This window comes from Solanum tuberosum, unplaced genomic scaffold (genome assembly GCF_000226075.1).
Source record: "Solanum tuberosum cultivar DM 1-3 516 R44 unplaced genomic scaffold, SolTub_3.0 scf00155, whole genome shotgun sequence".
NCBI lineage: Eukaryota > Viridiplantae > Streptophyta > Magnoliopsida > Solanales > Solanaceae > Solanum > Solanum tuberosum.
In genome coordinates, this window is record NW_006239081.1 from 463,407 (window position 1) to 474,263 (window position 10,857).

Below are 10,857 nucleotides of genomic sequence, written 5' to 3' on the forward strand. Positions count from 1 at the left end.
CATCATACTCAACATTGATAACACAAATATCTTCCTTCATTATAGAAATAATCTACTGGAAAGGATCCATCAATTTCAGAATTTTATTTTCGAACTCATCGCAAGAAAAATGATAAAAGTTGGGTAAATGAGAAAGCTGAAACTGCTTATGTAAGTATTCGTTCGCTCTATTCTTTTGTAGATTAAATATTTTATTTTAAGTTGTGTTAAATATCTTGGTAAGAAGATGGAATGATCTTGTTGTAGCCAATTAGTATTGTGGCCTAGCGGTGAATGAAAACCATTGAAAACCAGGGTGAAAATTCCAGCAGAGACAAAGTGCTAGGTGATTTCTTCGGTACTTAAAATGGTGGGAGGTAGCAAGTACCCGATGAAATAAGGAAGGTGTGCGCGGCAGGTGGCCCAGACACTGCGGCTTTTTAGAAATGAAATGATCTTGCTGATAAACTTAAAGTTCTTTGAACCAATAAATATGAGAAAAATTGCCTTATTTTCCAACTGTTTGGAAAACTAGAATTGTCTTCCTTGTGACCCCGTTCTACTATAATTATTTGATACTAGTGGTAGATGTAGTTGTCTTCCAAGTGAAAGCAATCATAAGTGAAGAACATCTCGACACTTTTACTTCCAAGTACACAGAATAAGAAGTTGGCAGTACTCTACAGAAAATGCCATGCTAGTATATGCATTATGTAATCATATTTTATTTGTTAATATCAATGTTGACAAGTATATTGCTTTTGATAGTTGCCAGTTAATAGTGAGAGCTAGAGATTTGCCTTTAAATATTGTCTCAAATAACTTGTTTTGATGCAGAATACTTTTGAAAGAAAGAAACAAGAATTATTAGCTTCTCAAAGTGCATCAGTTGCGGAAGGAGAAACTAATTTAGCTGGTCAACCTTCTCAATTAACAGAAATGGATATCTGGGTGCAATCTGTTGGTGGAAAGAAAAAAGGAAGAGTTAAAGGTCTTGGATCCCTGGGTCGATCTGTAAAGTCATCGTCTAAACAATCAACATCAGCTTTATCGAGAGAAATTGATGAGATGATTAAAACTCAGGTAAATGCTTCCAATGCCGACTTATATGCTCAACTGCAGAAAGAGTGTCACAAAAATAAGAGGATGAGGAGGGAATTGGACTTATTGAAGAAACATGTTTACAACACATCATCTTCAAATGAGCAATCATCTCAAGAAGACAATCAAGCTTATGTGAAAGAAAGTGGTGATGACTCTGATAGCGTGAATGATAGTGGTTCTGCCCATGATAACGTGAATGACAGTGGTTCTGCCCATTATAGCGCATCATCTTCAAATGGGGATTGAGATAGTTGATGGTACTATTTAGGATTCAAATTTGAGTTGTATTTTATTTTTGTATGTTTAAGAATCATATACTATTGATCTTGCAGGTTTATTTTCATAGGAATTATGAATTATGAATTATGAATTATGAATTCTGTTTTTTTGTTGAATGAAGTGATATAACATGAATTGTGTTTTTTGTTGGTTCTTGCAGGTTTCTTTTCATTGGAATTATCTTGAGCAATACTTTCATATATATCCGCAAGAAATTTCCTTTTGTTTCAAAAAATTTCATTTCCAAACTCCTATGGATTTACTTGGGGATCTTCATGGGAATCACTTGCGAAATATTTCTATGAAAATCTGCAAGAAATTTCGTTTTTATAAGAAATTTTAGCAAAAAATTCGCAAGAATTTTCGTTAGTTATGCAGATAAATCCGCAAGTAATACAGCTGCGGATTTAAATTCCCCAGGTAAATTACCTAGGGATTGTATAAATCCCCAGGTAAGAGTTACCTACGAAGGTTTTTCCATCGGATTTCATTTTGCAAGAAAATTCGCACGTAATCAAATTACCTGCGGATTTACTGTATTATCCCTAGGAAAATCCCCAGGTAATCAACACTTTTCTTATAGTGTGTATATTTTTTTGATTCATCTTTGATTAGTTGTTAATCACTTTCATTAGTGTTAATCACTTGTTATTAATGTCTTGTGCAGTATAAGTTTTGTTCTTTTAGTATTGTATGAACAGGGACTAAGGAATCGTTTGTATTAGCAAAAATTATGCTCTATATTTAGTTTATTGGACTACAAATAGAATATATACGGTATAGTACGTAGCTTACTCCAATTCCTAGAAAAAATATAGGACGAGAGAACGTTGAATCTGTAAGGATACATATAACATTTTAATCAAATTCGATAGTCAACAAAATACAAAGAAACGTTCAGTATATAAAAAAGTAAATTTTAAATTTAGTGACACGTTTTAAAGTCATAAAGGTTAAAAGTGATAGACTTGGTAGAAGTATGTCTAGTCCAACCAAGAACGCTATAGACACATATACGTAAAATCAATAAGATAAATGCTCTTGTATTGGGCGTTTTTGCTTTCATAAATAAATTTTGATGAGAACATATATAAGATATTTAAAATTGTTTAATAAAAAATATATATTTATGTAGGTAATAATTATAAAATATATGTATATAATTTGTTGGTTCAGTTCGATTAAGCCCCACAAATTCAGACCGAGCTAAAAAACTTTATTCTTAAATGAGTTCCAAAAATTGTAATCCAACCCTATCAAATCACGGATTAGGCCAGACCGACCCAACGAGTCTTAACTCATATGACGGCTCTAAGCATGACCTTAGATGCCTAGGTATTCAACTAATAATACCATCTATTCCGAGATATATATTAATAACTATAATATAATGAATTAAATAATGATGATTATTGGATGATGGTAAATATTTGATTTATTGGATTACAAATAAAATAAATCCTAATATTAGTTGGGGTCCATGTGGGCCCACCCCTCTTACTCTAAAAATAAATAATACGATTAAAATTTAGCATTCAAATAATGGTGGAACTCTCTAAAAAATATTCCAAAAATAGTAGAGTTATAATACGACTAAAATTGAGCATAAACTTGCTCTACAAGTAATATACTTCGTCTACTTCTTCCAAAAATGAATTTTTCATAGGGTTTCAAGATTCAAATCATGGTGAAACTAGAAAAGGAAGATATTGAAGCCGCATTGCTTCTTTCTTGGTTGAAGTACGTCCCTGTAGAGCCTAAAATTGTGGAGAAATCGAAGAGAAAGCTTCGAAGAATCAACAAAAATGAAACCCCAGAACTTCAAATTTCGAAAAGTGTGAAAAATTCACCTTCTGCTTCTGGTGCTGGAAACCCAAAAAGGGTTCGACTGTCGAGCAATTTTAATGGCCGTGAAGCTGCTTCTAGTTCTAGAAATTCCAATCCAGTTCCAAAAAGGGGTCGTACTTTGCCTTCGAATTTACCTGGGTCTTTACCAAAATTCCCCCCAATTGAGAATTTAAGAACCCTAATTGGACAATGCAGTAACCCATTTGTGAAGCAATTGACGAATTCCGATGTGGATGAACATCAAGGTAGGCTCTTACTCAACAATGAATATGTAAGGAAACAACTTCTCCCATTGTTGAATGAAAAATCTGAAGATCTTACTACTGGTATCAGTGTTAAAACTTTTGATCCAATGGGTAAATATTGCAACATGATATTCAAAACTTGGGGGAATCACAAAACTTATCTCCTCTTAGGAAGCTGGAAACAGTTTGTTCAAGAACATGGATTGAAGGAAAGTGATCGTGTTACTGGTTGGATGTTTCGCCATAGTCGAACTGGTGAGCTCTGTTTTGCTCTAACATGGTGAAAGGAAGACGAAGAACATTTAAAAATGGTAAATAGATTAATCATTAGTGATTAGTGATTGATTAGAATTGTTTAGTTTTTTATTAGTTGATTATAATCTGAATGGGATGGTTCTAAATTTTGTTTGCTTCTTTACTATTAAAGAGGACAAAGATGAATTTTCCCCATATATATATGAAAAAAAATATAATTTTAGTTTTTATGAAAGTTGTTAGTTTATATTTTGCATCAAGATTATGTTACTGTTTGGATGTTTTGTTTCGATAATGACGAGATACCCAATGTAATCTCACGAGTGGTTGAATGTTTTGCTTCGATAATGACAATATACCCAATGTAATCTCACAAGTGGGGTGATGTGTACAATAGCTTTGATGACGATATGTCCAATGTAATCTCACAAGTGAGGTGACGATTGACCTTATGAAGGTAGAGAGGCTCGTCTCCGATAGACTCTCGGCTCAAGAAACTGTTTGGATGTTTAACAACAAGAACATACTACACTAAATCTAATCTTTCAAGTCGGGTCTAGGGAGTGTGGGGTGTTCACAGCCTTACCTATCTTATGAAAGTAAAGATTGTTTTCGATAGACTTTCGACTCAAGAAACTATTTGATTGGACATTTTTTACAACAATGGAATATGCAATTGGCAACTGACTGATCCTCAGTACCTATTGTCCAACTAGAAGAAAAGAGTTCACTGAACAAAATCAAATTAGGGATGTTAGATATAATGGAAATACACAACAACTCAGTCCCAACTATAGTATTTTTTTCTGAACTATTGATTTATTTGCTTCTCTACTTTGCTGAGTTTTCCCTGTAAGAAAGGGCAGCATAAATAAGATCAACAAACTTATTACAAAAGGCACGAAGATGTACGATTTTCATGCTTCTATTCTTCTAATGCTCTGGTGAAGCGACAATTTCTGTAATACAGTCCACAAATGCACAATCTAACGCTCTTTTCCGTGGTAGTCTCCTTGTATCGTTTTGGCGAGGATGTAATTTGATGAAGCATCAATGTCCTTGAGATGTTCCGTGTATGCCTGGTATTTTGAGTAATAGTTTACTCCAATTCCTTGAGAAAATCTATATTGTCAACGAAAACCTGCATGTTTTCCGGAGATGTTATTAACTTGCAAATTTAACAAGAGTTTAAAACCTACGATGAGGGCACTAGGGGAAAACACGTAGTTGTAATGTTAATAGAATTACCGTCTTCCAACCATCAGGGTCGAGGCATGCTGTAATCTTCGTGCTGATTCCAGGTAGAGGTCCTGGCTCCCTGGTAATTTTTCCACCACAAAGCTTTATTGCTTCTGCTGTCTTGTACACGTCATCAGTGCCTATAGCTATCTGTTGGGATATGTATAAGTTAGTGAACTAAGACGCAAGGGGCATACCGTGATGGTATGCAACCAAGATAACATGTGGCACACTACTACCGATCTATGAAGTACTACCTGTGCATAGGCATTTCCCTTTTCATATTCAGTGACGCCATAATTATATGTCAACTCCATCACAGCGCTCGTGTCTTCTGGACCATATCCCAGCATTGCTATTGTATACTGCAAATTCGTAACAGCTTGGTAAGACTATTCTGTATAATAATACACAATGTGATTTCCATCGAATGTCTTCTATATTATATGCTTATTTAGTTTGACGGAAGTCACTTCGAATCAAGCCACAAATCAAACTTTTCTTAATGCTCAAAATGATCCATAAACTGAAGCACAGTGCCTATAAATTTCAGATTTAACAAATACTAAACTTTTGTTGGAGTAAATCATAGTCAAGTAAAAATTATTGACTCTTCAAATAGTAAATAAGCCAACTTGATTTTTTAAATTTATTGAGATGCAAGTATAACTAAATAAATGCAATCACCTAGACGTATATATTTCTACAATTGCCAGAAAACATTTTCTCAACGATTTACTTAAGCAACACTTGTCATTCTCAGTGCATCTGCAAGTACCAGTCTCAAAGTGATAAAACATCTATAACGTTAAAAGTTTCCATCACCATGAACGAGAATAACAAACTAATCAGAATAGATAGTTAGTTCAATAGGGAAAAGTATTAGATCATGTACAAGTAGTCAAATTGAAGTACTACTACAAAAGAACTTTGGATAATGCACATTCAATAGGACAAAATAGCATGTTTGCACAAAAAGTTGGTCTAATAGGGAGTCATATTTTAGCAATGCTACGAGTAAGTCTCAAAATCCGATTTTCTATTAGGAGACGGGTGTGATGCAAGTAATCATTTTCATTTCATCCAGCCACATCTGTAACTGCCATTTCATAAACCAAACACCAAAACATATGGAATTGCATCAGAAAGTTAACCATCTCCACTATTTTTTCTTCTTCGGGATAAGATAGTCAACCTATCTCCATCATGCTAGCACTTAAATAACAAACAATAAAGTTACACATGCATCCCACTGACTTAGCAATAAGTATTTTGGCTTCCTACACTTGAAATGATTTCATTAGATATGTTGACTGTTTTTTTTTTTTAAAAGTTCACATATTACCTTGTATTCTGGGTTGTCACGTGTGCGAAGAAGCTTCATTCCATAAGCCTGAAGATGAAACAATGTACAGTGAATTTGTGGCTAACAACTGATCCTTGCAGTAGAGCTAATAAGAGATCTTCACTAACAGTAAACACAATAGCAACAGTGCTTATGAAGTCACAGTAACTTACGTTCTCATAAAAACTTATGGCACGTTCAAGATCTCCGACTCGAAGCATTACTTGGCATAGGGGTTCGGGTGTTGGACCCCTCTCCAAAAGTTCAAACTTGTAACCATCAGGATCTTCAATAAATGCAATTACAGTCTTTCCCCCTTTAACGGCACCTGGTTCCCTGGTTACTTTTCCTCCCTTAGCCTTAATGAGTTCAACCGTCTTTGAAACCTAATGCACACCCCCACAAGCTGGTAAGTTCTCAAGTAATATGCGCAAGAAAATTGTCAAAGATGCAAAATATGAATACTGACGAACAGGGTTATGCAGGTAATACACATGAATTGCAGAGAACAAACACAAAATGCAATAACAGTTAAGTAAAGAAAGGGCCTTATAGATATGCAAGATCACATGTTCTATATACAAAAAATTGAAATGGTAAAGAAAATAATGTGCTGAAAATTCTGTTCTGTTCTATGTAAATTTCTTTCACGCTTATATAACACCTTATAAAAAACTTACATCCTCTACAGCAATTCCAAAATGACCAAATCCAGATCCAATATCATACTGGTCAACTCCATAATCTGGCAAAGCCATAAAACTAAAACATTAGATTCATGACAAGGAGCTTAGAAAAGAGATCATTAAATTCTAAAGCAACTTTAAACATTTGAGTTGTGTCAAGAAATGAAAGGCAATGGCATAGTGATATGGATAGGAAGTAACTTACTATATGTGAGTTCAATTACAAAATGAGAGTCCTCTGGTCCATATCCTAGAAATGCATTTGTGTATCTTTCCTCGGGGATGTCACGCTTTCTCAATAATTTCATCCCTAGGCACTCTGTATAGAATCTGCACACAATTACAGAAAGTGAAAAGAGAGGGTAAGAGAAAAGATGACCATGACAATTAAACAGAATTAGACAAGAAAAATATGGAGTGTCAAGATATTTGTACTTTATTGTTCTGTCAAGGTCTCCAACACGGTAAACAACATGGAGCATTCTTCTCTTGTCCTGTTTGACCCACTCCAGTACATTTTCTTGGGTAGCAGTAGTGCTTGCATGTGCCATATTTCCGGCAGCACTGATTGACAAACTGCCTCCTTTTTCTCTTAATAGCTTAGAAGCTTTTAGGCCAAAAGACTGCAACTGGGGAACCGCTGCTTAACCAACAATATCACCAAGTAAGAAACTCTCTTACGAACAGATGAACACACTAACATCCTGGGAAACAGTAGTCTCTGAAGGTCAACAGACATAAGCAACAATTTCCACCAATAGCATACAAATGGACGACATTAACTGGTATACTGGCGAACAAATCATAATAGAAATTAACGCAAGCTATCTGAGGCAGTCAATGAGTCTCTGTCCTGAAGAATTAAAGTAAATGGAAGAGTTGGAGAATACAACTTGAAACAGAAATCTACAGCACCAACCTTTCTAATTTACTGCAACACATGTTTCCCATTCATCTAAGGGAGGTGTTCATACGGTGAGTGTGGGGTAGTTGCTTATTAATGCATGGAGGAGTCATTTTTTAACTAACTAAATAACAGCCTAAGTTAAGTAAATTGAGGCATGTAAGATTCAGTCGACAAATATGCTGTCTAAAAAGTAGAAACCAGAGAACTTTTAAATAAAAGCAACTCGAAACTCAATCCCCTCCAGGATAACTCTAACCCCAGAAAATGGTGCTCTTTAATAAAATAAGAACCAGCGATAAAAGATGAGACTTTTAACAACTAGACCCTCTGTTAAAGTCATTTGCCATGATGTCCTCAATCCAATGGGAAACAGAAAGGTAGTAAACCATATTAGCTATGTACAACTAGCATAAACAATACGACTACAAGTTAAGATATTTCTAAAGTAGACTGCATACAAATGATATTAGTACTCAATTTCTATGGAAAATATCTTTGCCTGTAACGAAGTAAAAAACATTCACTACCCGAAACACAGATAACTACTATATGTCAATAAACCAATACCACTTTATACAGACAATTCAATAACAAATGGTACATCTATTTCAGCAATATACCAGAATCTCATTTCCATGTTCAACACACACACAAATGAAGAAAAATCTATTTCACTAGCATTAAAACAACTTCTTTAACCTCCAAATCCAACCAGCATACAACATTTCCTTTGTGCAATTTACTAGTACTCTGGTCCACATACTATACTTCAAAAAAACACCAAATGGGTACACAAAAAATTGGTCATAAATTGAAAAAAAATACGAAATGGGTATAGCAAAAATACGAAAAAGGGGTTCAAAATTGAGAGGTGAAAATGAAAAAGATAGAGAATTTACCAGTACCCAGATGACAATAAGTGAATTTCCGTGTAGAATTGTGTGAGAAAAGCGAAACTGAGAAACGTGATGACCCAGAAAACTTGAGAGATGAAAGTGAAGGTCTAATTGATGATGCCATAGGTAAAATTCTCACCATTTTTGTTGATTTAAAGCTGCTTTTTGCAGCTCCTATATATATGGAGTGATGATTGATTGGGTTTTTTTTGTGATTCTTGGAAAAATTGAAGATTTGGTATTTGTGGGAGTGAAGTGTGGAGCTAAAGAGAAACAAATTTTGATGATGACAAAGTTTGTAGGATTGGATGGAGAAGAATCAAGAAACTATTCCAACTCCTTTTGGGCTTCATGGATGGGCTATTATGGCCCAAACATCAAAATTATGTGAAAAAATAATTTGCAATATTACGAATCTTATCAGATTTTAACGTGTCCAAATACATTTAGATACAAGTATCTCAGAATACATAGGGTCAAAATTAGGAGTGAGTTGTTCTACATACACTGTATTCAAATGGAATCTCGTGTATCTGGGATACATAACAAATTTTGTTCGCCTTACTTTCATCTCACTCGTCACTCTCTTATGTATCTGGTATCCCTGATTCATGTGAACCACACAAGATATAATCATGTCTATCTCGTTTGCCTCTCTCGCTATTTTTAGTATATCTTTAGAAAAAATACATGTTTATACTATAGTTTGATAATATTTGCTTAGACCAAATTTGTATGTTTTTTTCTAAAAAAAAAATAATCATAAAATGCATTAAGAATAACATTACATCTTTTATATAATTTTACATAATCAAAGCTTGAATCGAAAACTTTTTATTAAGAATTAAAGAATAAAACTAATCACTCCACTACCATCTTTAATGGTTGTCAAATTCTTTTGACTATCTAGATTTGTTACTTCAAGTCATTATCATCTCCTTTGCGTTGAATTGTATGTTTTTTCTCTGTAGTTAAAATTGAAGATTGAGTTTCAGCTTTAGGTTAAAACAAGATGATTTAGGTTCGAGTTTTGAGGTGAATACATTTTAATTGAAATTGTTTTACCCCTAAAGGGAGATATTATATTATTCAAGCATAAATTTAAATTAATCTAATCATAAAGCGAATAAGAATGATCGAATTAAAAGAAGAAGAAATTAGAGAAATTTAAATCATGAATTAATTTGAAATCAAGATCCCCAATCTTTAAAAGAGGCAAGCATAATTATATTATATAGTTTCCCATTGAAAATACAAAGAAGTAATTAATTAAATTAACCTACTTGATCAATTATATGTCACAGGGCTTGAAATTGTGTATTGGGATATTTCTGGAAAATCCAACCAAGATGATATCACCCTATGGATATAGATCAATTATATGTCATCTGGCTAGAAATTATTTGACTCTCAAAATTTGAATTATGTCATATAAATTAATTATTGCTCTATATTCTAGCCTTTTTCTTTTCTTTTTTTGGCAAAGGAGTAATTTTAATAACTATTCACGTACCTAGACACATTAATGCAGTGTTTAAAAATTATCTGAACTAACATGACATATGAAATATAATTGTCTTTTAGTTACTCATCATCTAATTTGTTTTGTAATTATAATTATATTTACCAGCAAATGCAATAATAGGAAATATGTTAGATCAATTGAAAAAGTTCAAATATACGTTTAAATAATTAAAAAGATTCAAATATTTAAGATAGAAGCTTGATCAAAGGTTTTTATACGTTGACGAATTAATAAAGGCCGTATATAAATAAAATCGAATAAAATTGAGGAGTTTTGTCTTAATGTGAAAATGGAACTAGGTATAACACGTTTACTAGGTATTAAAATAATATAGCGATAGAGCTAGAAATTCTAACCAGAAAATTAAAATAATAAAATGGACTAACATTTAGGACTATATCCATATAAGTCTCTAAACTAATACTCACTAGATTTCATGTAAAGGTAAAGTAATATTCAATCTTTAATTATAACGAGTCGGTATTATATTTAATTTAATAGTTAAGTTGTTTTCATATATATATATATATATATATATATATATATATA

At 33.3% G+C, this 10,857-nt stretch overlaps 3 protein-coding genes across 4 annotated transcripts; 2 read left to right on the forward strand and 1 right to left on the reverse strand.

The window, feature by feature from the left end:
* The first annotated feature begins 7 nt into the window (after positions 1-7).
* Positions 8-1,446, forward strand: LOC102599506 (uncharacterized). Of its 2 annotated transcripts, XM_006353415.2 has the most exons (2): positions 8-150; positions 917-1,446. In XM_006353415.2, exon 2 carries the CDS (start codon positions 919-921, stop codon positions 1,327-1,329), a length of 411 nt encoding a protein of 136 aa, XP_006353477.1. In that variant the 5' UTR covers positions 8-150; positions 917-918; the 3' UTR covers positions 1,330-1,446. The 2 variants fall into 2 exon arrangements, with proteins under 2 accessions (XP_006353477.1, XP_006353476.1); XM_006353414.2 differs by lacking the exon at positions 8-150 and having other exon boundaries at positions 722-1,446.
* A 1,473-nt stretch (positions 1,447-2,919) lies between these two features.
* Positions 2,920-3,885, forward strand: LOC102600055 (B3 domain-containing protein At1g05920-like). The gene has a single exon (XM_006353416.2). The coding sequence runs from the start codon at positions 3,047-3,049 to the stop codon at positions 3,737-3,739; it is 693 nt and encodes a 230-aa protein (XP_006353478.1). The 5' UTR covers positions 2,920-3,046; the 3' UTR covers positions 3,740-3,885.
* A 551-nt stretch (positions 3,886-4,436) lies between these two features.
* Positions 4,437-9,097, reverse strand: LOC102600375 (probable lactoylglutathione lyase, chloroplastic). The gene is made up of 9 exons (XM_006353417.2): positions 8,787-9,097; positions 7,416-7,620; positions 7,186-7,310; positions 6,975-7,039; positions 6,468-6,680; positions 6,295-6,342; positions 5,207-5,314; positions 4,959-5,099; positions 4,437-4,851 (listed from the first exon to the last, which is right to left on the reverse strand). Exons 1-9 carry the CDS (start codon positions 8,923-8,925, stop codon positions 4,810-4,812), a joined length of 1,086 nt encoding a protein of 361 aa, XP_006353479.1. The 5' UTR covers positions 8,926-9,097; the 3' UTR covers positions 4,437-4,809.
* Positions 9,098-10,857: the final 1,760 nt, after the last annotated feature.

Coding starts and splice junctions, on each gene's coding strand:
- LOC102599506 (XM_006353414.2), top strand. CDS start 811: ATGCAGAATACTTTTGAAAGAAAGAAACAAGAATTATTAGCTTCTCAA.
- LOC102600375 (XM_006353417.2), bottom strand. CDS start 8,925: ATGGTGAGAATTTTACCTATGGCATCATCAATTAGACCTTCACTTTCA. Junction 6,681..6,974: donor TTGGAATTGCTGTAGAGGAT/GTAAGTTTTTTA, acceptor GGTGTGCATTAG/GTTTCAAAGACGGTTGAACT. Junction 5,100..5,206: donor AGGGAAATGCCTATGCACAG/GTAGTACTTCAT, acceptor ATATCCCAACAG/ATAGCTATAGGCACTGATGA.
- LOC102600055 (XM_006353416.2), top strand. CDS start 3,047: ATGGTGAAACTAGAAAAGGAAGATATTGAAGCCGCATTGCTTCTTTCT.